Source organism: Sinocyclocheilus grahami, unplaced genomic scaffold, assembly GCF_001515645.1.
Source record: "Sinocyclocheilus grahami isolate Dianchi unplaced genomic scaffold, SAMN03320097.WGS_v1.1 scaffold1354.1, whole genome shotgun sequence".
In the NCBI taxonomy this organism is placed as follows: domain Eukaryota; kingdom Metazoa; phylum Chordata; class Actinopteri; order Cypriniformes; family Cyprinidae; genus Sinocyclocheilus; species Sinocyclocheilus grahami.
In genome coordinates, this window is record NW_015506533.1 from 87,224 (window position 1) to 111,602 (window position 24,379).

At 37.4% G+C, this 24,379-nt stretch overlaps 2 protein-coding genes across 12 annotated transcripts in view; one reads left to right on the forward strand and one right to left on the reverse strand.

Moving 5' to 3' along the window:
- The window catches only part of LOC107569528 (nuclear factor 1 X-type-like), a 90,573-nt gene extending 78,950 nt beyond the window's left edge, over positions 1–11,623 (forward strand). For 5 of the 11 annotated variants that reach the window (XM_016255640.1, XM_016255639.1, XM_016255637.1 and 2 more), the window contains exons 9-13: positions 1,006–1,137; positions 4,321–4,490; positions 5,465–5,621; positions 7,863–7,954; positions 10,526–11,623. In XM_016255640.1, coding sequence (XP_016111126.1) covers positions 1,006–1,137; positions 4,321–4,490; positions 5,465–5,621; positions 7,863–7,954; positions 10,526–10,540 — 566 coding nt within the window. In that variant the 3' untranslated portion in view covers positions 10,541–11,623. The remainder of the gene's footprint in view (positions 1–1,005; positions 1,138–4,320; positions 4,491–5,464; positions 5,622–7,862; positions 7,955–10,525) is intronic. The other 6 variants (XM_016255647.1, XM_016255638.1, XM_016255646.1 and 3 more) reach the window with 4 other exon arrangements.
- A 451-nt stretch (positions 11,624–12,074) lies between these two features.
- Positions 12,075–23,820, reverse strand: LOC107569527 (UV excision repair protein RAD23 homolog A-like). Its single transcript, XM_016255636.1, has 9 exons — positions 23,556–23,820; positions 22,540–22,701; positions 22,258–22,439; positions 20,399–20,445; positions 20,142–20,269; positions 19,920–19,995; positions 18,831–18,961; positions 18,561–18,734; positions 12,075–17,706 (listed from the first exon to the last, which is right to left on the reverse strand). The coding sequence occupies exons 1-9, from the start codon at positions 23,619–23,621 to the stop codon at positions 17,593–17,595; spliced, it is 1,080 nt and encodes a 359-aa protein (XP_016111122.1). The 5' UTR covers positions 23,622–23,820; the 3' UTR covers positions 12,075–17,592.
- Between the last annotated feature and the right edge of the window lie 559 nt (positions 23,821–24,379).

Sequence of the window (24,379 nt, forward strand, 5' to 3'; positions counted from 1 at the left end):
TTGACATTAGCAAATAGTAATTAAAATATAAAAAACGGTAAAGTTATAGCAAAAATATAAATTACCGTATTGGCCCGAATATAAGACGACCCTGATTATAAGACGACCCCCCTTTTTCCAGATGTACCTTTTGGAAAAAGGATTTTTAAAAACCAAATCTTGTTTTTTCTCAGTAAAACACATTTTGTCTTCAATTATTTTCATATTGCATATTTTTCCTATTTTCATTTTTGTTTTGAAAGTATGGTAAAAACTGGTCAAATGTACCAACAATCACATTTTAAAAATATACACTTTTTGATATACCATAAAAAAAAAAAACAGGTAGCCCATCTGAATTAGGACATTTAGGCTATCCATCTAATAGTAGCCTACCAAAATCGTATTAACAGTAGAAGAAGAGTTGGTCCCATCAGGCTAATGTGACAGTCACGACTCATGCAGCTGTAAGGTTTTCTTTCTCTTTTGTTTTTACTCGCGATCTTTACAACACGCATTACATTACGTATTTCATGGCACACTGGTTTTATGCGTATTTGGCGCCACCTAGTGTTGTGGGTGTATTATTGACATGTCAAAGACATGACTCTAGACTCTAGACCCTGAATATAAGACGACCGCGTTTTTTCAGATGTATTTCCAAGAAAAAAACATCGTCTTATATTCGGGACAATACGGTATTATTAATATTTTTATTTAAAAAATATAAGAACTCTTTGATCAAGTTCCAAAGAACTGGAGAACATAATCTAATATGAAGTATCTTTTATTTAATTCACTGGATTATCCAAAAATTACCTAATATAATAATATAAACTATATAAAATATAAACTTTTTTGTTGTTAAAATTCTAGCAAAAATGACCAGTACATATTGAATCCCTTCAAAACCCAACAATGATCATTTAAGGAGTAGTTGAGTTAGTTGAGATGGTCAGCGAGTGTTTGATTGGTGTGTGCTGTGCCCTGCTGCTGTTGTTGTTGTTGACGTGTGGTTTCTGGCAGGGCTGTCCTCTCCTGGGTCTCTAAAGAAGCCAGCGGGGAAATTCGATTTCAGCGCCCTGTCAGCACAGACGAGGTCCCCCCGAATGGCCTTCACACACCACCCGCTGCCCATGCTGGCAGGCGTGAGACCAGGTGAGACAGACACACTCCAGCAGGGAGAGAGAGAGAGAGAGAGAGAGCGAGAGAGAGACAGAACGGAGGGGGAAAGGAGGGATTTAAGTATTAGATTGCAGCGTAGGCTTCTGATTGGTCCAAAAGTCCCATTATGGCACCACACTAGTCCAAAATTGCCCTCAGTGGCATTTGATTGGCTCTAAACAGTGGCGAGTTATTGATGAAGGCCTCTGATTGGCTGGGCAGAGAGACAGAGAGAGTAAGGAGCTGCCATAGTTCATGAACGACACCATCCATCCACGTTCCCTCTTGCTCTCCATCTTTTCCTCTCTTCTCTCATCATTTCATCCACAGCTTTTACCTCCATTTCTCAAGTGTGTTTTTCTGGATGGTTTCTCATGTTTCTTCGAATGTGTGACCTACATTTTTATTACATTTCATCATAGAAGATATCATGTAGAAGATGTTCTGTGAAACCTTGTGCACATACAGTGGAGTTTGAAACTCTTGTTTGGGTTAAAGAATGATTAATTAATTGTCTCTGACTCCACAATACACCGAAGAATACGGTTATGTTGTTCTTAAGGTTTTTAAGACTATTTTTCGTTTTATTTCAGTTAGCGTTAAACTACAAATTCAAGCCTTTTGCAAGAATCATATTAAATTATTTCTGATTTGTTATGTCTGTTCTGTTGAAATCTTAAATTATCTGATAATTTGGCAACAAGCTGCTGAGGGCAGTATATGCAGGAAGAACCGTTTTTATTTTTCCACAAAAATGTATTGTTCAGAATTCCTAAAAATAATCAATAATGAAGCGGAATTGTTAAAAGAATCATATTGGAACCAGAATCCCTACTAAACATATTCGCTGTAATGTGACATTTTCCTCCATTCCCAGGACACTCGTACTGCTCTTTGTGATGAACGGTGCTCGTTTAACAATTAAACAATAGTGTGCAGAGCTCTCATCTGAATGTCAGAGACGCGATTCACTAATTTCGTTCTCATTTCAAACATTCTCATGTCAACTTCCTTGTGAATTACCAGAGACTATTTGCGGTTGAAGAAAAGAGAAGGAGAGGGACGGAGACGCAAACGGGGGAAGCCATGAGGGAACGTTTAGAAAGCTTCCCAATGCGTAACAGATGCGTGACCAAGAGAATCATATATAAAAACTACGTTTCGCTCTCTCCATTTTTTTAAATTAGCCAGCAAGCATGTTGCTTGTTATTCAGTCATGCTGTCATTCATGTTGGCACAGGACAAAATGTGAAGGAGAGCATGTGTATGTGGGGGTGATGATGGGGGGGTGCTCTTATCGGGCTCTTCTTGGCAGGCGCATTCGGAGCGCCATGAAAATCCCGTCAGTAAAACGATGATATTCAGAGGCATTATGACCGCAGTCTCGCAGGCCGCTCAAAACGTCTCCATTCCCACCCAAAGGAGAGCAATTCAGAGCTCCCTCCCGTGTTCTCCCTGACGTCCCGGATGTTTAATCCCATCCGATGGCCCTGGGAAAAGCTCAGAATTGCTATCCGTTCGTGTCCGGCTGCAGCCGGCGAGCCCTAATCAAGTAAAGGTCAGCGGTACAGAGAGCGGCGGCTTTAAATGGATTATACGTGCGTGTGACTATGGAAGTTTTTCTCCGGCAGACGCTTCTGGTTAGAATGTTTATGTAGAGTCGAGACAGTGGAAAAGCAAGGTTTGCGTTAGGCCGGGAGACGAGGGCAGACTGCATGCACATGAGAAAGACCATCTCGCTGCCGTTTCTAATGCGTTTGTGTGAGATATGGATGGATGTTGGCTGCTGTTGTGAAAGAGATACTGTGGTTTGCTTTTGTGAGTGATGAATAAGTCTTGTGGAGATTGAGAAGATACCGTTTTTGTTTGTGTGTGTGAGGGCGTTTATGAGTGCGTTTGTGCGTGTGCGCGCGTGTGTGTGTGTGTGTTTGTTGGCACCCCATAGCGCCTGGCTCCTGCCCAGTACCTAATGAGATTAAGAAGCACCAAAAAAAAAAGAAAAAGAGGAAAGAGTTGGAGATAGACAAAAAAGAAGGATAGGATGAGATAGATAAAGAGGAAAAAGAGTATAGTGAAAATGGCATTTAAAGAAACAGTTCAGCTAAAAATGAAAATTGTACATTTACTCATCCTCATATTGTTCCAAACCTGTATGACTTATGTGGATCACAAAAATAGATGTTAAGCAGAATGTCCAAGCTGCTCTTTTTCATACAGTAGAAGTGAATGGGGACTGGAGCTATCAGGGTGCACAAATGACAAAAGAAAAATGTAGTCCATTCTTCTGAAAACACACACTACTGCTCAAAAGTTTGGGGTCAGTTTTATTCAGCAAGGATGCATTCGATTTATTAAACGTGACAAAATAATTTACCAAAGATTTAATTCAAATAAAATAATGTTCTTTTGAACTTTCTTTTCATCAAAAAATCCTAGGGAAAAAAACAGTTTCCACAAAAATATGAAGCAGCACATTTGTTTTCAACATTGATAATAATAAGAAATGTTTCTTGAGCAGCAAATCAGCATATTAGAATGATTTCTGAAGGATCATGTGACACTGAAGACTGGAGTAATGATGCTGAAAATTCAGCTTTGCATTTCAGGAATAAATTACAGTTTAAAATATATTCAAATAGAAGAAAAGCTCATTCAAATTGTAATAATATTTCACAATATTACAGTTTTTACTGTATTTTTTAGCAAAAAATTACAGCATTGGTGAGCAGAAGAGACTTCTTTTCAAAAACATTTTTAAAAAATCTTACTGACCCCAGACTATTTAGTAAATTTTTTAATTAAACATTAAATTGAGAGTCTTTAAGGAGGTTTCCTTTAAGAAGTCAGTTCAGTATGAGTTCAGAAGTCTTAAAATTAAGCACACGAGTCATGAGAATGACTTTTATGGCACTTTTTCTTCCTTTTTGGAGCCCCAATTCACATTCATTATATGGAAAATACCTGTGTAAATGAGGATGAATAAATGTCAAAAAAATTAATAATGTCAAAATGTTACTTTTTTTGTGAGCTATTCTATTAAGGTTAGGACATCATTTAAAGAGAGACAAAGTCGAAGAATTTAGGTTTATATGAGCACACACAAATTCTAATATCTCTAATAGTACAATACACTGTCTCTCACACACTTTACTCACTCTTTCTCTCTCTCTTTCTCAGGGAGTCCGCGTGCCTCAGCCTCTGCCCTTCATTTTCCTGCTCCCTCCATCATCCAGCAGTCCAGTCCATACTTCACCCACCCCACCATCCGCTATCACCACCATCAGGACCCGCTCAAAGAGTTCGTCCAGTTCGTTTGTGCTGACGGCTCGGGGCAGCCGGGGGCACAGGTAGTGCACACACGCACACAGACACCATCATGATTCACACAGCACCATTGGACATACACACACACACACACACACGCTGACACACATCTCTGCTAAAGTCCGTCTCTCTTACTCCTCTCTTACTTTCTCTTTCTCTTCATTATCTAACACTTGACAGTCTCCGTTTATCTTGATTTGATTTCAGTTTCATCGCCTCATTTGTTATACAAAGTGTCATGAAACACTAAAACACTCTTTTGAAACAGATATGGTAGTGTCAACAATGATTGCATGTTATATTTTTCTTCCTCTGGGTTTAAAATCAAAGATTCATCGTATGGATATGATGTAGATCTGTATCTTGAAAATGATCTGAAAAGTGGTGCAGGACACATTATAAGCCATATAAGTGTCTAGTCATTCCTTATATTAAATTATATTATTTTCCAAAAATAAGGGGAAACTGAATTCATGAAAATTACAAGACTTTACAAGAATGGAAATGTTATGTACATCATATTAACTACTATTATGATGCTTTTATGTCCTTTTTGTAGCTTCGCAGCCCCTGTCCCCATTTACTTTTATAGTATGGATTATTGAAAATAAATATATAATTCAAATATGATATCATGATCATTTTTCCATGAAAAAGGAAAAAAAAAGAAGAGAAAATTCAGTAGCATGATTAACTGTGGAGACCGAATCAAATTTTACGAGCGCTTTAGCAAAAAGTCCGTTAGTGAAATAGGTGTGTTTGCTGTTCCCTTTGCTTTTGCATTTTTCGAAACCGATCTGAAATAAAATGTCATGTTTCATGACACTTTAGTAACTCGGTGTATGTTTATTAATTTTTTAATGTATTTGTACGTTAGTAACATTCCAATCTCACCCTTTGTGATTGCACGCCTCCACATGTATCTGTGTGTGTGTGCGCGTGTGCCTCTTTCACTCCCTCACCATCTGTATGTGTGTGTGTGTGTGTGTATCTGCAGCCTAACGGGAGCGGTCAGAACAAACTGCCCGGCTCCTTCTTACTGCCACCTCCTCCTCCTCCGGTAGCGCGGCCGGTGCCGATGCCCCTCCCCCTGCCCGAGCACAAACCCAGCCACACACACCCCGAGAGCGGAGTCGGCTCCCCGGCCTCGCCCTGTAAGTGTCCGCTCAAGCACCAGACCCACCAGAGCCCTCGAAAACGCCCCATTACCGCTGCATCAACTCTTTGAGTGGTAGAACCACGACTTTTGACCATTAGGCCCGAAACATACCCTACGCAAGTACGCAAATAGTTCTAGCTGCGTTTCAAAATGTATCGCGGGCATTTGCGTAAAAACAAAAATATATTTTACGGTCAGTTTTCTCAAAGTTATTTGAGGTAGTTAAACTATTGACATGTTTATATTTAGCTGGATAATAAAACAACCGGCTTTTTTAAAGGAAACTCTCGTGCCCCCTTGAGTACCCAAATTTGTTGACGCCACAATAACACACACTAATAATATGTAAAAGATCATGCATTCCTGTTTGCATACTTGCGTGAAGTATATTTCTGGCTTTAGATGCCCTGCTCTTCTCCATCCGACTTTTTTCTTTGTTCATTTTTCTCATTCTATTCCCTTTTCATCCTGCTTTTTCATTTATTTATCCGATTGCAATCAGTCACTGACTTTTGCAATTGAATGGAGATGGAGACACTCCGCTGCCTCTCATTGGCTGAAACCAAGCAAGAACATCAGCCAATCATTCCCATAGATCAGCCTCCCTCCTCATCACTCTCACTTTTCATTTTCCTTTCTTTCTTTTCTTCCTTCAAGAGATCAAATTCAGGGCAGCTGGCATGGACTCCAAACAAACAAACAAAAAATGACGCCCCACATTCAGCGAGAGTGCCTTTCCATTGACACTTCAAGCTAAATACAAAAAGGAAATGTGTGTAGACGTGCAGGTGAAGGGATTTGTAATGTGTCTGGCAGTGTGTGAGAGCGACGGCACTGGGTTGTGGGTCTTTGCTTGGGATGTGTGTGTGTCGGGTGCTGTCAGCAGGGCGGGTGGGCAGAAGGAGGAGCCTGGTTGAGCAAACCTTTGAGAAGATCACTTTTTTTTCCATTCTCACTTGTGAATGTTCTATTTCTTTCTGTGTTTTTCTCATTCGTTCATTTCATATCTATGGAATGGTGTATCAGTCTCAACCTGTTGTAGTATCCCTCCATTTTTTACCTTCCATCTTTCGGTGCTTTTACACACAGCAGCAGCCTTTTTCAGTCATATTAAGAAAATCACATGCACACAAACACATTTAAACACTTCTGCAAACATATAAATGCTCCTCATATCCCATGGAGTCCACTCCGCAAAACTGCCCTGAATTTGAAATTTGAATTTGAAAGTGAATTCAAAAAGGTTTGAATTTTATTTTACATTTTGGCATTTTCAACTAAAAGTCAGATTTTTTTTTTCTCAGTTCAAATTACACCCTCCCCAACCCCTGCACAACTGCCCTGAATTTAATATTTGAATATAAAATTTAATTTAAAAATGTTTGAATTTTAAAAATTGTCGTTTTTTTGTTGTTGTTCAAATTCTCCCTCCCACACCTGCACAACTTTTACCTGAACAATATTTCCTTCAAATCCTTGATCCCAAACTTCAGTTTCATCTTCATGGCATCTTCATGACATATTGAAAGCAAATATGTGAGCTCATACTGAGCATGCAAATTTAGTTATTATAGTACTCCAAGGAAAGTAATCCATTTTCTATAAATCGGTTGATGCTGGTGCAACTCTTACTACTGTTAAAGATTTCTGTGCAAGCAGCGACAGACATAGAACTGAATTTAAAAAAAAAGATTTCAGACATATTTCAGGCATTCATTCTGTCTGCCGTTGGTCCAAGAAGGACTACAATACCTAGAGAAATCTATCCATTAGCATTCCCATTCATCTCAATGACAGTTTTTTGGCTGGTGCGCTTGCTTATGTTTGATTATGGGTTCTTAGTGCCAAGCCTTTCAATAGTGAATATTCTAAGCTGTGTCATTAAAGGAAGCAGAAGACATAAAGTCCCATTATGTTTCCAAAAACAATCGGTCAGCATCCAAACATCTACTAGAATTCAAAGTTTAATATTTAAGAATATTTTTCATTTTAAATAAATTTTTTTAATATAATTAATATTAAATAATAATTCCAATCTGTATGTCCCATTCCTATGGAAGCCCATTTCCGCCACTGAATAAAAAATAAAAAAAGGTTATTGCGACTTTTTATCTCATAATTCTGACTTTTTTTCTCGCAATTCCGAGAAATAAAATGCAAGCTTCTTATTGAAATCTTTACAAAACAAACATAAACATCACAGCTGTGAATGCTGACAGACGTGTGTGTGTCCCAGCAGCATACCCAGCGCCAGGCTCCACAGCTTCCAACAGGTTTGTCGGCATCGGATCACGGGACAACTTTCTGAACATCCCACAGCAGACTCAGGTACATGCATACATGCAGATTTACTTTAGGGACATGTGTGGCATGCTGTTGATTAGCTTACCACTGATAATGTGTGCATAATCAAATGGGAAACATGTTTGCAGTAAATACAGTTTTAATTGAAGCTTAGCAAGCAAGTCGCAGAGCATTTTGTCCATTTCTATTTCACTCAAACACAAATACGAGCTGCTGCTCATTTTTGCGTTCAGACCCTCGGGCCTGTTTGTCTGGTAGGCTTCCACTGAAAGTGTATTTACTGTAAACACATGTCCTGTTTGTTTATACAATCTGAGGAAGGAGTCTGTGCTCCTCAGCAACATCATGCTAAAGATGTGGTGCGTTGACATTAAGTCGAAAATACCCTAGAATATTTCTTTAAATGGAAAATAGCAGGCTTTTCAGTCCATCCATCAATCGGGTGTTTTTGATCAGCAAGTATTGTGGGTCTGAGCGTTGTTAAGTGCATGTGGTTGGTAGCAGTCAGCGGCTCTCTGGGGGTTTGCTGAGGGACACGCTGATCATCTCAAATGGATTTTGTGGCTGTGTTCCCACTCGCACCAGCTATAAAAACCACAAGCACTAACAATAAGACCGTACACATGGAAACAATTGTTTCCTCCTCCTCCTCACTGATTCCAAAACCAAATGTCTTATGATTCATCAGATTTATCATGTAAGAAAGTAAGTATGACTTTGCAGTGTCTTCTTTTTTCTGTCATAAAGTCCTGCATATACATTTACACATTTGCAGCGTCCAAAATTTACTTTTTGCCTCATCTGCTAATGGCAGGTTAATCAAATTAATGCATCCTTGCTGAATAAAAGTACTAATTTCTTAAAAAATAAAATCCCAAAATTTTAAATGGTAGTGTTTAATGGTATCTTACTAAAGATATAATACGTTTATTTTACCTATAGCTTTGTAATTATTGAATGACAGCACGGATTAATGTGCAGCTCTAATGTATATGAGATTAGCCAGTCTCCATCACTTGGTTAAACACCACCTGTCACAAAAATGTAAAGACCCTATTAGATTTGGTTTGTGTTCTTGTCTTGGTGGCTTATTGCAAAGAATATTCCACATTGTATGCCGCCACATGGAGTTCTGGATGGAAAAAAAGACTTTTAGATGCATCCTAGTAAACTTCTGATTACAACATTTCCACTGAGAGAAAAAGTTGTTAGAAGAGAAAAGTTGTTCAGCGAGGGTCATTTGTACTATCCTCTGACTGATGAGTAAACCATTTTTTAATTTTTCAGATGGATGTGCTGTGACGGACTGAGCATTGGTCTAGTTCACATGGGTTAAAAGTAGTTTTAACATGCGATTCTATGCAAGAGAGAAAGTCTGACATATTGAGGAAAGAGAGAGAGAGGGTGTCACGTCCAGACTGTCTGGTTGCCCTCAGCAACCAGACATGATGTCATAGGTAGTTAACAGGAGACAACTTAAGAAAATGGATGGACACCACTACTGAGGATTACAGCAAGAAAGAGACAGAAAGATAATATAAGTCCCGCAGGGATCCACAGATTTTCTTTTTTAGAACTTTTAGTGAGTCAAACATCAGCAAACTTCTTAAGTCAAGTATTTCTCTCTAGATACCATACTAAAACCAGCAGGGGACAATGTTAGCTTTGTTTAAGCATTCATTTTGCTGGGGGAAGCAGTGACACTGAGATTTCTGAGCTGGTCTGTAGTAGTAGTGTGAGTGTTTATATTGTGTCCACTGTACTCTAGTGGTTATTCTGAGAACTGTCACAGTGCACTGATAAAAATGTCAAACTGTCAGGAATAGTTCACTCAACAGTAAACATTCTTTTGAAGTGTTTTCATATGCTGTCCCTGCCTTCGTGTCATTCCATTCAAAAGTTGGTCAAAAAAGTATTTTATCACCAAGGCTGCATTTATTTTATCAAAACGGCAGAAATAAATGTGAAAAATTATTAATTTCAAATAAATGTTTTCTATTCCTGTGATGCAAAGCTAAATTTTCAGCATCATTACTCCAGGCTTCAGTGTCACATGATCCTTCAGAAATCATTCTAATATGCTGATTTGCTGCTCAAGAAACATTATTATTAGCAAGGTTGAAAACAGTTAATATTTTTAACTCTTTTAATATATTACTGCTTCATTTTTTGGTGAAAACCTTGCTTACCGGCATTATAAAAGTCTGTACTGTCACTTGATCAATATAGTGCATCCTTGCTGAATAAAAGTATTAATTTATACTCAAAACTGTGTCCAAACTTTTGAACACAGTCATTACTTGCTGAAAACTTTCCCCTCAAATCCATCCGCTGTATATTTCAAATCTCATGCAAGTCTGTGTATATTTACATATTGCACACTTTTAACATCAAATACATTCTTGATAAAAAAAAATTTCAATGGAAGAGAGAAAGTTTTAGGACATGAATTTCCCTGTTTGAGCAAACAATTTCTATATTTTTAAGAGGAATAGGATAGAAAACTCATTTACTCAGTCATTTAAAATTTGGTTATGAAACAAATTAACTAAGGTTATTTTTAAAATGACTCGCATTTCTTTCCTTTTCTTTCAGTCATGGTTCCTTTGACGAGACTTTTCATAAACCACACAGACACAAATCCACAATGAAAACTGGAAATGGAGTCACAAAGCTAAGTATGGAACTTTCCCACATGCCCCCCTGTAAAGTCTCTCTCACACACAAACACACGCACAAATACACACACCATTCCCCCAAACGATGAGGGATCTGGAAGACTTCAGCATTACCCTGCCAGTCTGGACAGCTCGGAGAACCAAACAAAGGAACGACAAACCGACGTCTTCGTCGTGTTCCCGAGACATCCAGCACATAGACCAATCCCGTCTACCTTCCTTTAATTTGTTCATCCACCAGTCATATGCCATGGTGAGGAAATCCATCTCTTCCTAGTCAGAACTCTATTCAGAAATTGAAATCATCGAAAAGGGACATTTGAAATGGACATGTAACCTGGATGATGTCAGACGCGTGTGATTGGATGGAGAGACTTGGCTGGAGCCTTCTGATTGGCTCAGGCTTACACTTCCTAATCTGGATTTACTGATTTTGGTGACGCCCTCCAGTGCAGTGTGAACTCGGCATCCTCTCACTGTTTACCAGTTGACCAGCAAAACAACAGATAACACTAACCGAGTGCAATTCACCTAAAATGTGATTAATGATAAGGGATGACAGAAGCTTTGGCCTTAGATTTGAGATGTGGAGTCAGGCTACATGTTTTGTAAGGTAAAACACACACAGATGAGTTCCAGCAGAGCAATACACACACGTCAATGACAGCACTACACAGCATCATATAGACAGACAGCTGATCACAGGAATGGGAAGGGTCAAGCACGAGTGACTTTAATGTCAAGCTTGTGACTCAACGAACATTTTTCATTTTGTAGTGTTTATGAATTAAAAGGCCAGTGATTTGAGTCATAAAACCGGTTCGCATGAACTAACGAGGGTTTTGGCGCATCCGTCGCTGACCTCTTCGCTAACATCGATCAATTGGAGTGCTTGTGCATCATATCATATATCCTACAGTCAGCCCTGCACACAAGGGCTTCTTCTGCTTTACTTTGCGTTTAGTTTTGCAGTAATTTTTTTTTTTTTTTTGAATGTCAAAATTAACAAAAAAATTAATAAAACATTCTGGTCATATATCACCCCAAAAACTAAATTCAAAAATTTATTTTGAAAAGCAGACAGAAATATGATTTTTTTTTAAAGCGTATTTAATTAATAATTATTTATTGTGAAATGGTCATAATAACGAAGCCATTTTTTCTGAAATTCTCATGCAAAAAATCAAAATCAAAAATCAAACAATTAAAAAATAATAATAAATAATTATTACAATTAAAATTTTTCATCCATAATTTACTTTGACTAATTTACTAATGAGAATTATGGATGAAAATGTTTAATTGTCCTAAAAAATATTGTCACAATGCAAGCAATCTCAATGACCCAAAAATAGGCTTCAATTTCATTTAAAATATTATTTTTTTAATATATTTATTTTGATTCTGGAATGTGACCTGGATGTGTTTTTGTGACATTCACCCTTTCACTTGTGTTTGTTTTCTGGTTTTGTGCGATTTTAGTATGCATAACATAATTTCTGCTCCGGCAGATCGGACTGCATGTGGAATTGTGCTTTTTTTGTTTTTAGAGTTACAGGTTAAGATCAGCTCTCCTTCAACTAGAATGTGACTAACAAACAGACAATCTCAAGTTTACCTTTTGGAGCTTCATTAATTAGATGTTTTTGATGGCTATTATGTCAACAGTGCTCTGCCCTTCCATCACTTTACAGTTCATTCATAACTTTACCGCTTTCTGTTTTTTCTCCACTGCTCAGTTGTTTGTTTCAGTTCACGAGTACAGCCTGACTCGCACGACAATCTAATTTCATTTAGCCTATCAGCACAGTGCTCAACTAAAGTACATACATGCACACATACACAAACATTGCACTATGAAACACACCCACTTCCTTAAAGGACAAAGGGAAACCTTTAAACTCATCCCTCTATTAAACATGATTTTACAACATGCACCCTATTTAAAGTACAGCATGTTTCAAATTTAGATGAACTCGAAAAAGAGAATGCTCGAAACCACTGACCTCACTAAATAACTGGACTGCCTGGCTGTCAATCACATTGTCAGGGACTCTGATTGGCTGAGAGCTGACCATTTTATCATCCACTTGAAACACATCAAAGTGCCTCGGTGTCCCCTTTACATGCAATTCAGGGTCTTCACTTCATGTATAAGCTAGAGAAAATTTGTACAATATGTATCATGGGCTTGGCAAACAACATATGAGCAACTGCAAACATCATATTTATAGATAGATGTTATCCAGAACATATCGTACTCATACTGTGTGTGTGTGTGTGTATGTATATATATATATATATATATATATATATGGACATATGTATAGTTTTTCCGCTGTGAAATTAGCTCTATAGCAGTCTAGTTATTTTGTGACCTTTGACCCGAGTCAGTGGTTTCATCGGAAAACGTCCAAACATATGAAACCCACAAATGTCAGATCATCTCGTCAGAAGCGCCAGAAATGTTGTATCAGGTCAGTGCAGACACAAATACACCTTCAGAACAGACACCAATTTTTCAGAGAAAACACATTCTTTTTGTTGAAAAGTTTTATTATTGAGAGAGAGAAAAAAAAGTTCTATGTGGACTGAGCCGTGTGCAATGTGTTGGGTAGATATCTGTGTTTGTCTTCAGATTTTTAAGAAAGCGAAGCAAGTGGAAAAAAGACAAAACAAAAAAAGAAAGTCTGCAAGCTCCTGGACTCTAAACACGAGGGCCACAAAAAGAATCCCAGTCTTTGTAAGCGTTAAAGGCGGGAAGTTAATTTTGACTTTTCATTTATCTTTTTTAATGTTTTATTTGTATGCTTTGGTTTTTAAACTATTTTAGGGGTGGGGGCCGAAGGAACAATTTTACAAAAGCAAATGTATTATGACAAAAAAAAAAAAATTTAAATAAATAAATACTGGTGCTTGTTACTCGAGCGCAAATAATACCACACCAGAACGACTGTTTCTGACGAGACAAGTTTTACGAGCCTCTGTTTCTCTCTTCTTCTCTTTTGTATTTACTAAAGGGGTTCAGATTTTTATATATATATTTTGGTTCTGACAAAAGGCATTTTACTACAACCTTTAAGAAAGCAATGCCCCTTCTTACTCCTTCAAATGTCTAGATAAATGGTGCATTCAAGTTTGTCGGAAAGATTGGATTTGAGGTGAACGCTCATGAATGCAGCATCTGTAATTAGCGGTAAGGTTGTTTAAAATGTACGAAATTATGTTTTTCATTTACAATAATGTTGTGTAATAAATTATGATAGTACTCCACAGTTGCGATATAATGCATAACAATTGCACCTTCATAAATTGAATAAAAACTTTAAAAAAGCACAAATATACCTGATGCACATTATTTGTAATTTTGCAGTTAAAAATGACTTCGCAACTCATAAATACAAACTTCCCAGGAGGACTTGAATGCACCAAAATACCTGATAAGCAGAAAAGCGTGTTTTGATGGGTGGAATGGCCAAAATGAAGCATCACAACTAGAGGGTTCGTCACAAGCAACCAGATCACATTTGCTCCAAATCTCTGCTTCATTTAGATGAGATCGTGTCGATGTTAATGTGAGTAGGGTTTCGTTAGTCGTAGTTTAGAGCACACAAGGTTCGAGTCGAGAGGCAAAAACGCGTCTGGAAAAACGGCTACCCCGTATCGTCCTGTAAACACTTCCTGTATGTAAATGAGCTCCCATAGTGTTCGTGCTGTAGTGTATAGGTGAGCATTTAAAGGTTGTCCCATTCAAAGTGCCTTTTGTTCACAGACACCATCTTGTAAATGATGAACACCCATCTCTCCTCCTGAGCTTTCTCAAGCCGTATTCACAGTATATAGTACTACAAGAAAATGGATGTGATTTCGTTCTTTTTATTGTACAATGATGGGGGGGGTAAAAAGTTAAAAAGAAAAAAAATTGATTTAAAAAAAAAACATCGGGTCCCTATTTCTCTGTACCTCTGTCTTTATCAGTCTCTCGCTCTTGGCGCCGTAGATGTCTATCCTTATCTTTCCTCCCTCTCCCTACTTTTGATGAAAGAGTTAAAAAAAAAAAGTTGAACCTTTTTCTCTTGAGCAAGATGTTGTAAACTCTAATGTTGTATCCCTGTCTGTATGCTTCACATGTTTATATCATACACACCTCTCGCTCTTCGGTCAAACGCAATGGGCTCTGAGTACAAACTGACCCGGGACCGACCCGCTCGCCCTCCCTACATCTGAGACCAGCAGTACCGGTGTGTCTTGGGAAGCGGTGTGGTCCTGGTGCCAGATCTGTTTGGCTGTCGGTAGAGAGCGCTGGACCAGAAGATACACAGTAGCTCTGTCGTGTTTGTTTGTGTTGTATTTATTTCCGTTAAGTCTCGCTGTTGACTCCGCAATTAAAGCACCTTTTTAGTGGTTGTTTGAGAACAGCTGTTTAAAGAACTTGACTGATGATTTGCTAATCGCACCTTATGCACCGATTAAAACCCTGCACTAAGAATAATATGCCCTGCATTTAGAAGTACTGATCCAGATGTGGCGGCAGCTTTGTTGTCAATGGTTGGACTAGTAATAGATAGGCTACATGTTCAATCCCAGCTGCTCCACTTAAAATACTTCAAGCAGTGCATTTTTTCTAAGCACCATATTAATCATTATAGTAGATGTTTCAGCAGTGAACAATTTTTAGTGGATATAGAAATAGACGAGCATAAATGATGAAAACGATAACTACAAAGTTTTAATAATCATTCTAATTCTATAAGAATAGAGACGTCCGCAACGAGACAGAGGAACGATATTGTTGGAGTCACTTTCAGAACATTTGTTTTCCAGCTAATGAACAATAAAAACATTAACAGCCAATCAGAGTCCATCTTTGATGATTTAAAGTGGAAGATGACAAAACTAGCCTATAGCATGCACTTTATTGGTGCGTTAGTGTAGATGCTAATATAGTTATTGTTCTTGGTGTGCCAGTCAAGCAACTGCCATTGAGATGCTATGCATGTGTAGTATGATACTTTGATCATCTTAATTAAAATAATCCATTGATATTTTTCTTAATGTACATTACTTTTTACATGCACACCATGCTGAAGTGATTAAGAGTCAGTAACACTAAAATCAGAATTATTAATTTAATCATTCAGAATCTGCCCCGATTTACTCGTGCTTATGTAGCCGTATGTGTTTTTTAAATATCTACCCGGATTGTGTCTCTGCTGTCGATGTGTTTTGGTACAGAAGCGTCTCTGATCCAGTGCTCTCTGTCGCTGCGCGCCTCCACAGAGCCTTTGGCAATCTGCATGTGTTATTTACAGATTCTTTTCCATTATAAAAAACTAAAACGTTTGTAAAGAGCAGCACCTGATTGAATAAATTATGTTCTTGACTGTACAACGATTCTGATATGGGTTTGTTTTATGGTGAGAAACTGATGCCACTCTGAAACTTTTCTTTGCAATAAGAGTTTATTGATCCCAGGGGAGTTCAAGCTATAGTAAAATCAAATGATTAATTACTAACAAACAGGCCTACATGGAATCTGCATCCACAAAGCTCTGCTGATTTCCACCACGTTAATACATTAAAGAATTTAATAATACATTATTCAGCAATGAGAGCATTGCATTTAACAAAAATGACCATTTATTTTGAAGACTAGGTCAGACTTCATGTAGGCCTGCTGATAAGTAAACAAGAGTCTACTGTCTGGCAGTTTGGCTACTACATTACAAAGGAGCGTTTTTTGCTATGAGCGAAAACAATGTAAAGTTGAGTCGCTGCCGAAGGCTCTTTCCCTCTGCTGCTGAACTTGCTTTAAGAGGTGAATGTTACAAGACTTTACTCTCAATACATGAACAGAGGGACCCATTGTCAGCTTCACAGCAATATGATTCAAGAAAATCTCTCTTTGACAGGACTTAATCTGGTGGAGTATCATCATGCTGTAACAGGTCTCTGCTTTTGGCTTCTGAAATGCAGTGACCTCTAGTGCGCCAAAAACCTCTTGTTGGTCCTCGTATGAATATAAGCAAAGCTAATGTCATGAAAAATGATCCTTATTTATATTTGTGACCTACAGTTAACGGAGTTTACTAAGTTTAAATAAGAAGCTTTTTAAAGTCAACATGAAATTGACTATTTACGCTCTTAAAGCACGTATGCATGGAATTATGCACAAACTGTATTGTAAATTAAAAAAAAAAAGTTATCAAAATAATTTAAAATGTCAGGCAAGAAGGAACAAATCCTTCATTTTTGAGTCCCATTCTACATTTTGGTGAATTAGATTTCTTATTAAACTTGCAAATACAAACAGCTTGCGACTGCCATTTCATGTTGACTTTAAATAGGACAAATGATCTTTTGAATTCAAGTACATTCAAAACCATCATCACTCGGATTATGGTATTCCACATGATATGGATTCGTTTGCAGAACTGCATAATTTTAGGTCATTTGTTTTGCTGAGAAAGTTACAGAAATGCTATAATTTGCACTAATTGTTTCATTTTTGAATGCTGTTATCACATTCATCAGAGGTGTGTGCTCGGAGAAATACAGAAATATCTCTGATTTTAGAGAAATATATAAAATCCTCCATTAGACATATATCATTAATCCTTATCCCAACTAAAAACAACCAAGCAAATGCGTATGCCCACATCTAACCTCCTCATAACCCATAATAATAAATCAGAGCGTTTGCTTTCAATTGATGCTGATTTAGTCAAATATATTCCCTAAGGGAACACGCATACACACGTGCAAGCACACTTCTTCAACATGCTAGAGTGCATTCAACCCAAATGCCGTCAATTCCATTGGAATTTGTTCACCGAGTGATTGCATCCGCCCCATCCCCAACCAGTCTGCGAGTCTCCCCTTGACTTGTAAACTCAAAGAAATAATGGGGGGAAACCGGTGTCCCGAGTAGATGCAGCGCTTGTGTGGTGGCAGGGGAGGGGGCACGTGGGCTCTCCGCGACTCTCACTCGTCCTCGAAATTCTGATTGAGCAGGAAGTTTGCAGCCAGGTTCTCGTTCTTCTCACAGGCGAAGTACGCCTGGACCACAAGAGCTTCTGAAAACCCCAGAGCTTTTAACTGAGAGAGAAAGACAGACAGGTTAGATTAGTTGCTTTCCATTTGTGCGACACTGGGTTATTATAGTTGACAAAATCTAAATCTATTTAAAAAAAAAATTTTTTTTTTTACTTTTTCAATTTCATCTGGTTGGTAAGGTAACATTTCTCATTTTCATTTAGTTAAACTTGATATACTGAAGTAAATAAAACTTTGGAATAATTTCTAGTTTTTAAAAATATTTTTGAAAGAATTCTCACCAAGGCTGCATTTATTTGATAAAATACAGTAAAATTCTAAAATATTACAATTTAAAATAACTGTTTTCTATGTGAATATATTTTAAAATGTGATTTATTTCTGTGATGCAAAGCTGAATTTTCAGCATCATTACTCCAGTCTTCAGTGTCACATGATCCTTCAGAAATCATTCTAATATGCTGATCTGCTGCTCAAGAAACATTTCTTTTTATCAATGTTGAAAACAGTTGTAGGAGTGCTTCATATTTTTGTATAAATTGATATGCTACTATTCAAAGGTTTGAAGAAAGAGAAAAAAATCTTAAATTTTTTTTAATAAAATGTAAACAGTTTCTACAAAATATTAAGCAGCAAAACCTGTTTTCAACATTTTAAAAACAGATCTACAGATATACAACAAATATACAGATAAAAGCTCATTCAAACTAACTCACAATAAAACTGGTGTGAGGTATCACAAACGAAGTTGCAGAAATGGATGGAAGTTTGAATCTATTAAGGTTGTATTGGGGGAACCACATTCAAACTCACCACAAATAAACACACAAATGGTTGAATATGGTACAAGTAACTCTGTCTGGCCAGACGTCCCGTTCAGTGGCCCGTTCACTCACCCTCTCGATAGCTTCTTTCTCCTGTTGCGTCACTTGGATGTAACTCCCAGGTGCCGCCTCGTCACCGAGAGCACCCAAATCAGCAAACTCTCCGCCCTCGCCACCCTCGACTTCCCCCTCACCCACCGGTGCGTTCAACATCTGGATGAAGAGCTCCTGATGCTGGCTGATTTGCTGGAATCAATGAAACATGGTCACATGGTGAGTAAAAGACTTGAGAGCGTGCACAAACAGACTCTGTGAGGCTTCGTGCTGGAGATGTGTGATCACCTGCAGGAGTTCAGGGTTCTCCTGGCCCAGCTGCTGCAGGAGGGCCGGCAGTAAGGATGGGTTCTGCTGGATCACCTGCCTCATGCTCTGGAACTGCGGCTGAGAGCGCAAGAACTCCAGCGGATTCTCACCTAACAACAACAAACGCTCCGTCAACTCATGGTAGGGACAGGCCGTGTACTGAATGCTGACAGTATATTTGCAATATGCAATCATTTAAATGTGCATTTTGTTTTAATAAAATCATTAAATGGCTATTAAAAGTAAACAAACGAGGTTAAATTACAGTAGTAAAAATGGCATTAAAGTTTGCCAGTTGGATTCCTTTCCATCAATTAATCATTTTCGACTCTGATTCAAATGTATGATTCGCTTGCATAAAATATATTCATAAAAGCCTTCCCTATATATTAGAATGTTTTAGTGAAAAAACACATCATTGCATACAAATTCTTATTCAAATTCGCATACATATTCTTTTTGTGCTAATTTTTTTAAAAACAGTGTGGAAATTACGTTTTAATTGTTTTTGCTTGAAAATATACACCACCGTTCAAATGTTTTGGGTTAGAAAGATTTTTTTTTTTTTAAGAAATTAATATTTTTATTCAGCAAGGATGTAATAAATTGATCAAAAGTGACAGTACTGGCATCTATAATGTTAGAAAAAAAAATCTAGTTTAAATAAATGGCATTCTTTTTAACTGCTATTTCATCAAAGAATCCTAAGGAAAAATGTATTATGGTTTTTTAACAATAATATTAAGCAGCAGAAGTGCGTTCAACATTGATAAGAAATATTTAAAGAGCAGCAAATCAGCATATTAGAATGATTTCTGAAGGATCATGTGACGCTGAAGACTGGAGTAATGATGCTGAAAATCAGTTTTGATCATAGCAATAAATTACATTTGAAAATATATTCAAACAGAAAACAGTTATTTTAAATTGTAATAATATTTTGTCTTTACTGAGCAGAAGAGAGTTCTTACAAACTCCAAACGGTAGTGTAGATTTCTTTAAAAATGATAGTTCCTCTTTTGGGAATAAACAGCTTTGTAAGTGCATTTATTTCAAGCACCATCTCACCTTCTGCGGGCTGCGTGTCTGTGGGGAGCTGAGCTGGAGCAGGACTGGTTTCCTGCACTGGGACAGTAGGAATCCCCTGAGACAGGACACAACAGTACATCAGATTCACAAACATGCATGGAGCTCTCTTAAAAACATACACAAGAATAATAATAATAAAAAAGAGCAAGCGTGACTGGTGTTATAAATGCATTTGGAAAGCAAAAGCACGCTCACACTCACATTGAGCAGATACTCCACAGCACGGTGAGGGTTGTTATAGCTGGCCTTGAGTGCTGCCACCACTTTATCTCTCTCATAGCCCATAGACATGATATTTGTGAGCATGGCATCATACTCCTGACCTTTGACTGCAAAACACATGTGCATGAACATCTGAGAGATAAAAAACCAACTCGACACATTTACTGCAAATTAACCATCAAGATTTTCAGAGTCAAGCTGATGAAGACAGTCTCTCAGCATGATTTTCTCAGTACCTAATGTTGAAGATGCATCTTCCCCATCGGCCCCGAGACCTGAGCCACTGCAAAACAAACACAGATTATGATTCATGATTTATCGCAGCGGTCCGCAGTGTTTGTGACACTTTCATTTTAATCTAGTATTGAGGGTTATTTTAAATCATGGTAAGCAGTATATACAGTATATATGAATAATTATATATATATATATATATATATATACTGTATATATAGATGCTTTTATCCAAAGCAACTTACAAATGAGGACAATAGAAGCAATTAAAACCAAAAAAAGAGCAATATATATAAATATATATATATATATTAGTGCTGTCAAACGATTAATCGCAATTAATCACATCCAAAATAAGTTTTTGTATGCATAATATATGTGTGTGTTCTGTGTATATTTATTATGTATATAAATACACACACATGCAGTATATATATTGAAAATATTTACATGTATTTACATGTCTATTTATATTCATATAATTACATTATAAAGCACTAATATATATATATATATATATATATATAAAAATTTTTTTTTAAATGAATCTATTTTAGAATTCTAAATAGATATTAAATTACTTTTTTTTAATTCTATTTAATACTTTATTAAAACAAATATAATTATATATTAAATAACCAGGGTACTATCTATTTTTTTGATAATAGAGTTAATAATTCCATTTTATTATTTTTCACCAGATTTTTTTGTATTAGGAACTTCATGGAAGCAAAGTAAAATATAAGATTATTTATAGAGCCCGACCGATATGGGTTTTTTCGGGGCCAATACCGATATTAGGGAGTAAAAAAAGATATATCGATATATCGGCCGATATTCTTTGTGTTTATTATAGTACAGTACCAGTCAAAAGTTTGGACACTTTCCAAACATTTGACTGGTACTATAAATAGAATACAGTATATACATAAACAGAATATATATACAGTATCTCACAGAAGTGAGTACACCCCTCACATTTTTGTAAATATTTTATTATATCTTTTCATGTGACAACACTGAAGAAATGACACTTTGCTACAATGTAAAGTAGTGAGTGTACAGCTTGTATAACATCAATTTAATTCAATTCTATTCAACTTTATTCCGTTGAAGTTTATTTCACTTCGGGAACATTCATTCACGGATTTGCGCTACCGTCTTCACACACAGACGAAACTTACTAGAGAAGTGTGAAGTGTGACATAATATACCTCTGTAAATAAATATTGGGGGTCCCTTCAGCTGGAGGAGCCCTCTCAAATGCCACCCTCCGCTCGTTGGTAGCCCCCCGGGATCGCTAGATCGGTCGGCGCCGGACCGCGAATTTAACCACCCGTAACTCCCGAACCCCGGGGGCTATCGACGCGGGGGTACACTCGATTCGCGTTCAAGAGGGTTCCTCGAGCTGAAGGGATCCCCCGAATTTGGTGCGGATTCGCCGCGCCGTTACGGAGATATGGCCGTTCAAAGTTTCAATGGTTTTCCATAGATTTAAGCTTTAAAGCGTTTCATCCAGGTCGCCAGTAGCAAACAATGGAGCGCGCTCTGCTGGACAAACTAAGTAATTACACCATTTCAAGCATTTTATCTGCGGTATATGTTCTGTAAAAACAATTTGCATTTCGGTGCCATATTTGCCGATACCGATATATCGGCGACAGGCTCATATCGGCCGATAATATCGGCAAAACTATATATCGGTCGGGCTCTAATTATTTATAACTAATAAATTGCTTTTCGCTCTTACATGACAATAATTTAAAGCAGTCAGCCCAGTCATGCAAATATATCTACTACAGATATATAAACAGTGTAGAAAAATACACCATTTATGACAGGATTCCTGGTTGAGTCTCACCGGTCTGGGCTCTGGGCAGGCGAGACGGTTGCAGGAGGGTCGTCTGAACACTCGTCTCTGGGGATGGGAATGGCTGCAGGGGCTGGAACGGGAGGAGGAGAGGAGGAAGAGGAGGAAGAGGAAGGCACAGCAACAGATTTGGGTAGTTCTGAGGGTGGAGTGGGTGGTCCTGGTACTTTTGTCTGGACAGAAAAAGAAAAAAAAATGGTAAAAAGAAAAAAAATGGTTCTTAAGATCTTTTGATTGTTATCTTAATTCAGACGGTCAGTGGTCAACTCTGACCTTTGACACCATCACCACCACAAAGTTCTTCTCGTCGATTTTGTACTCCTTGATGGGCGTATCATCCTGCAGGATTTTCCCAGCGTAGATCAGCTTCTGTCCCGCTACTGGAAAACTTTCTCGGCCCTTCTCAGCCTCAATCTTCTCTTTCAATGCCTTCACCTGAGTCAAAACCATAATTATAATTATTAAAGTCATACATTTACATCATCAAAGGAAAATAATACATGGATATTTAAGCAACCAGACATGCTCTGACCACTATTTCAAGCCTGTCTTTTAATAATACTGTTATAACAATGGTGTTATCTTTAAATATGAGACCCTGGACCACCAAATAAGGGGCAATTTTTTGAAAATGAGATTTATACATCATCTGAAAGCTGAATAAATAAGCTTTCCATTGATGTATGGTTTGTTAGGATAGGACAATATTTTTTCTGAGATACAACTATTTGAAGATCTGGAATCTGAGGGTGCAAAAATAAAAATAAAAAAAAAAGTGAGAAAATCACCTTTAAAGTTGTCCAAATTAAGTTCTTAGTAACGCATGTTACTAATCAAAAATGAAGTTTTGATATATTTACGGTAGGAAATTTACTAAATATCTTCATGGAACATGATCTTTACTTAATATCCTAATGATTTTGGGAATAAAAGAAAAATCGATTATTTTGACCCATACACTGTATTGTTGGCTATTGCTACAAATATACACATGCTACTTATGACTGGTTTTGTGCTCCAGGGTCACAAATAATCTGTAACTCTATATTATTCTATAGTACATAAACCTGACTGACTAATTATCGTGAGTTGCATTTGTTTAAACTATACTATACAGACAAATATCTATCTATCGCCTTACACGATCAGCTGATCCCCAATGACTCATAAACGACTCAAAAAGCCACTTAAATCGCTCTAAATATGCTCCTGTCGTGAATAGTTATTCATTCAGAGTACTTCTACTTGTTGTAACGTATTTAGATGAGCGAGAGAAAGCGCATAAATACCGTCTGCTCATCGTCGATGTCTATTTGAATGGTCTGCTGCTGCAAAGTCTTCAGTGTGATCTGCATGATTGCTCTGCCTTCGTCTTCTCCTGTCTTTTTGATTCGGGACCTTTGAGCACTTCTAATCCAGAGGAAATGTTTGACTTTGAAAGCGAGGGACCGGTATTAAGCGTTTAGAGATGTAGCTCTCTAGCTAACAGGCTAAAAACACGCCTGTCAGGTGCGCTGCGGCATTTTCTTCGGCGGTGGCGGAGCGGAGGAAGGGGCTCTGACACAGCGACACCGTCCGGAACTGAGGGGAATTACACTTTATTTTATTTATTTATTTAGTCATTTAGCAGACGCTTTTATCCAAAGCGACTTACAAATGAGGACAATAAAAGCAGTCAAAACTAACAAAAGAGCCATACACGCATTCATACATATTTTACATATACACACACTTTGAGTGCGCGGAACCCAAAAATACAAATTCTGACATTTATTTACATTATAAAAATGACCTTAGAGATAACATGGATAGAGAGACAAAGCTCAAATTTTCTTTAATTTAACTTTATGATCGTGTTTTGTCTCACCCTTTTTTTGTCTTATAGTTATTTTTATTAAAGTGAAAATGCCTTGTACAAACCTGTTTGGTCTTCCTTTTATTTATTTATTTTCCACTAAACCAGAGTCGGCTCTGCACTAAACACAGCACAGAATAAATAAAATAAAAATCTAAATATTTGTAAAATATCAAAATAAAGAATAACACTATAATACAGAGGGTTTACAAAATAAATTAAGAAGTAAATAGAAGTGTCTGCTAAATGACTAAATGA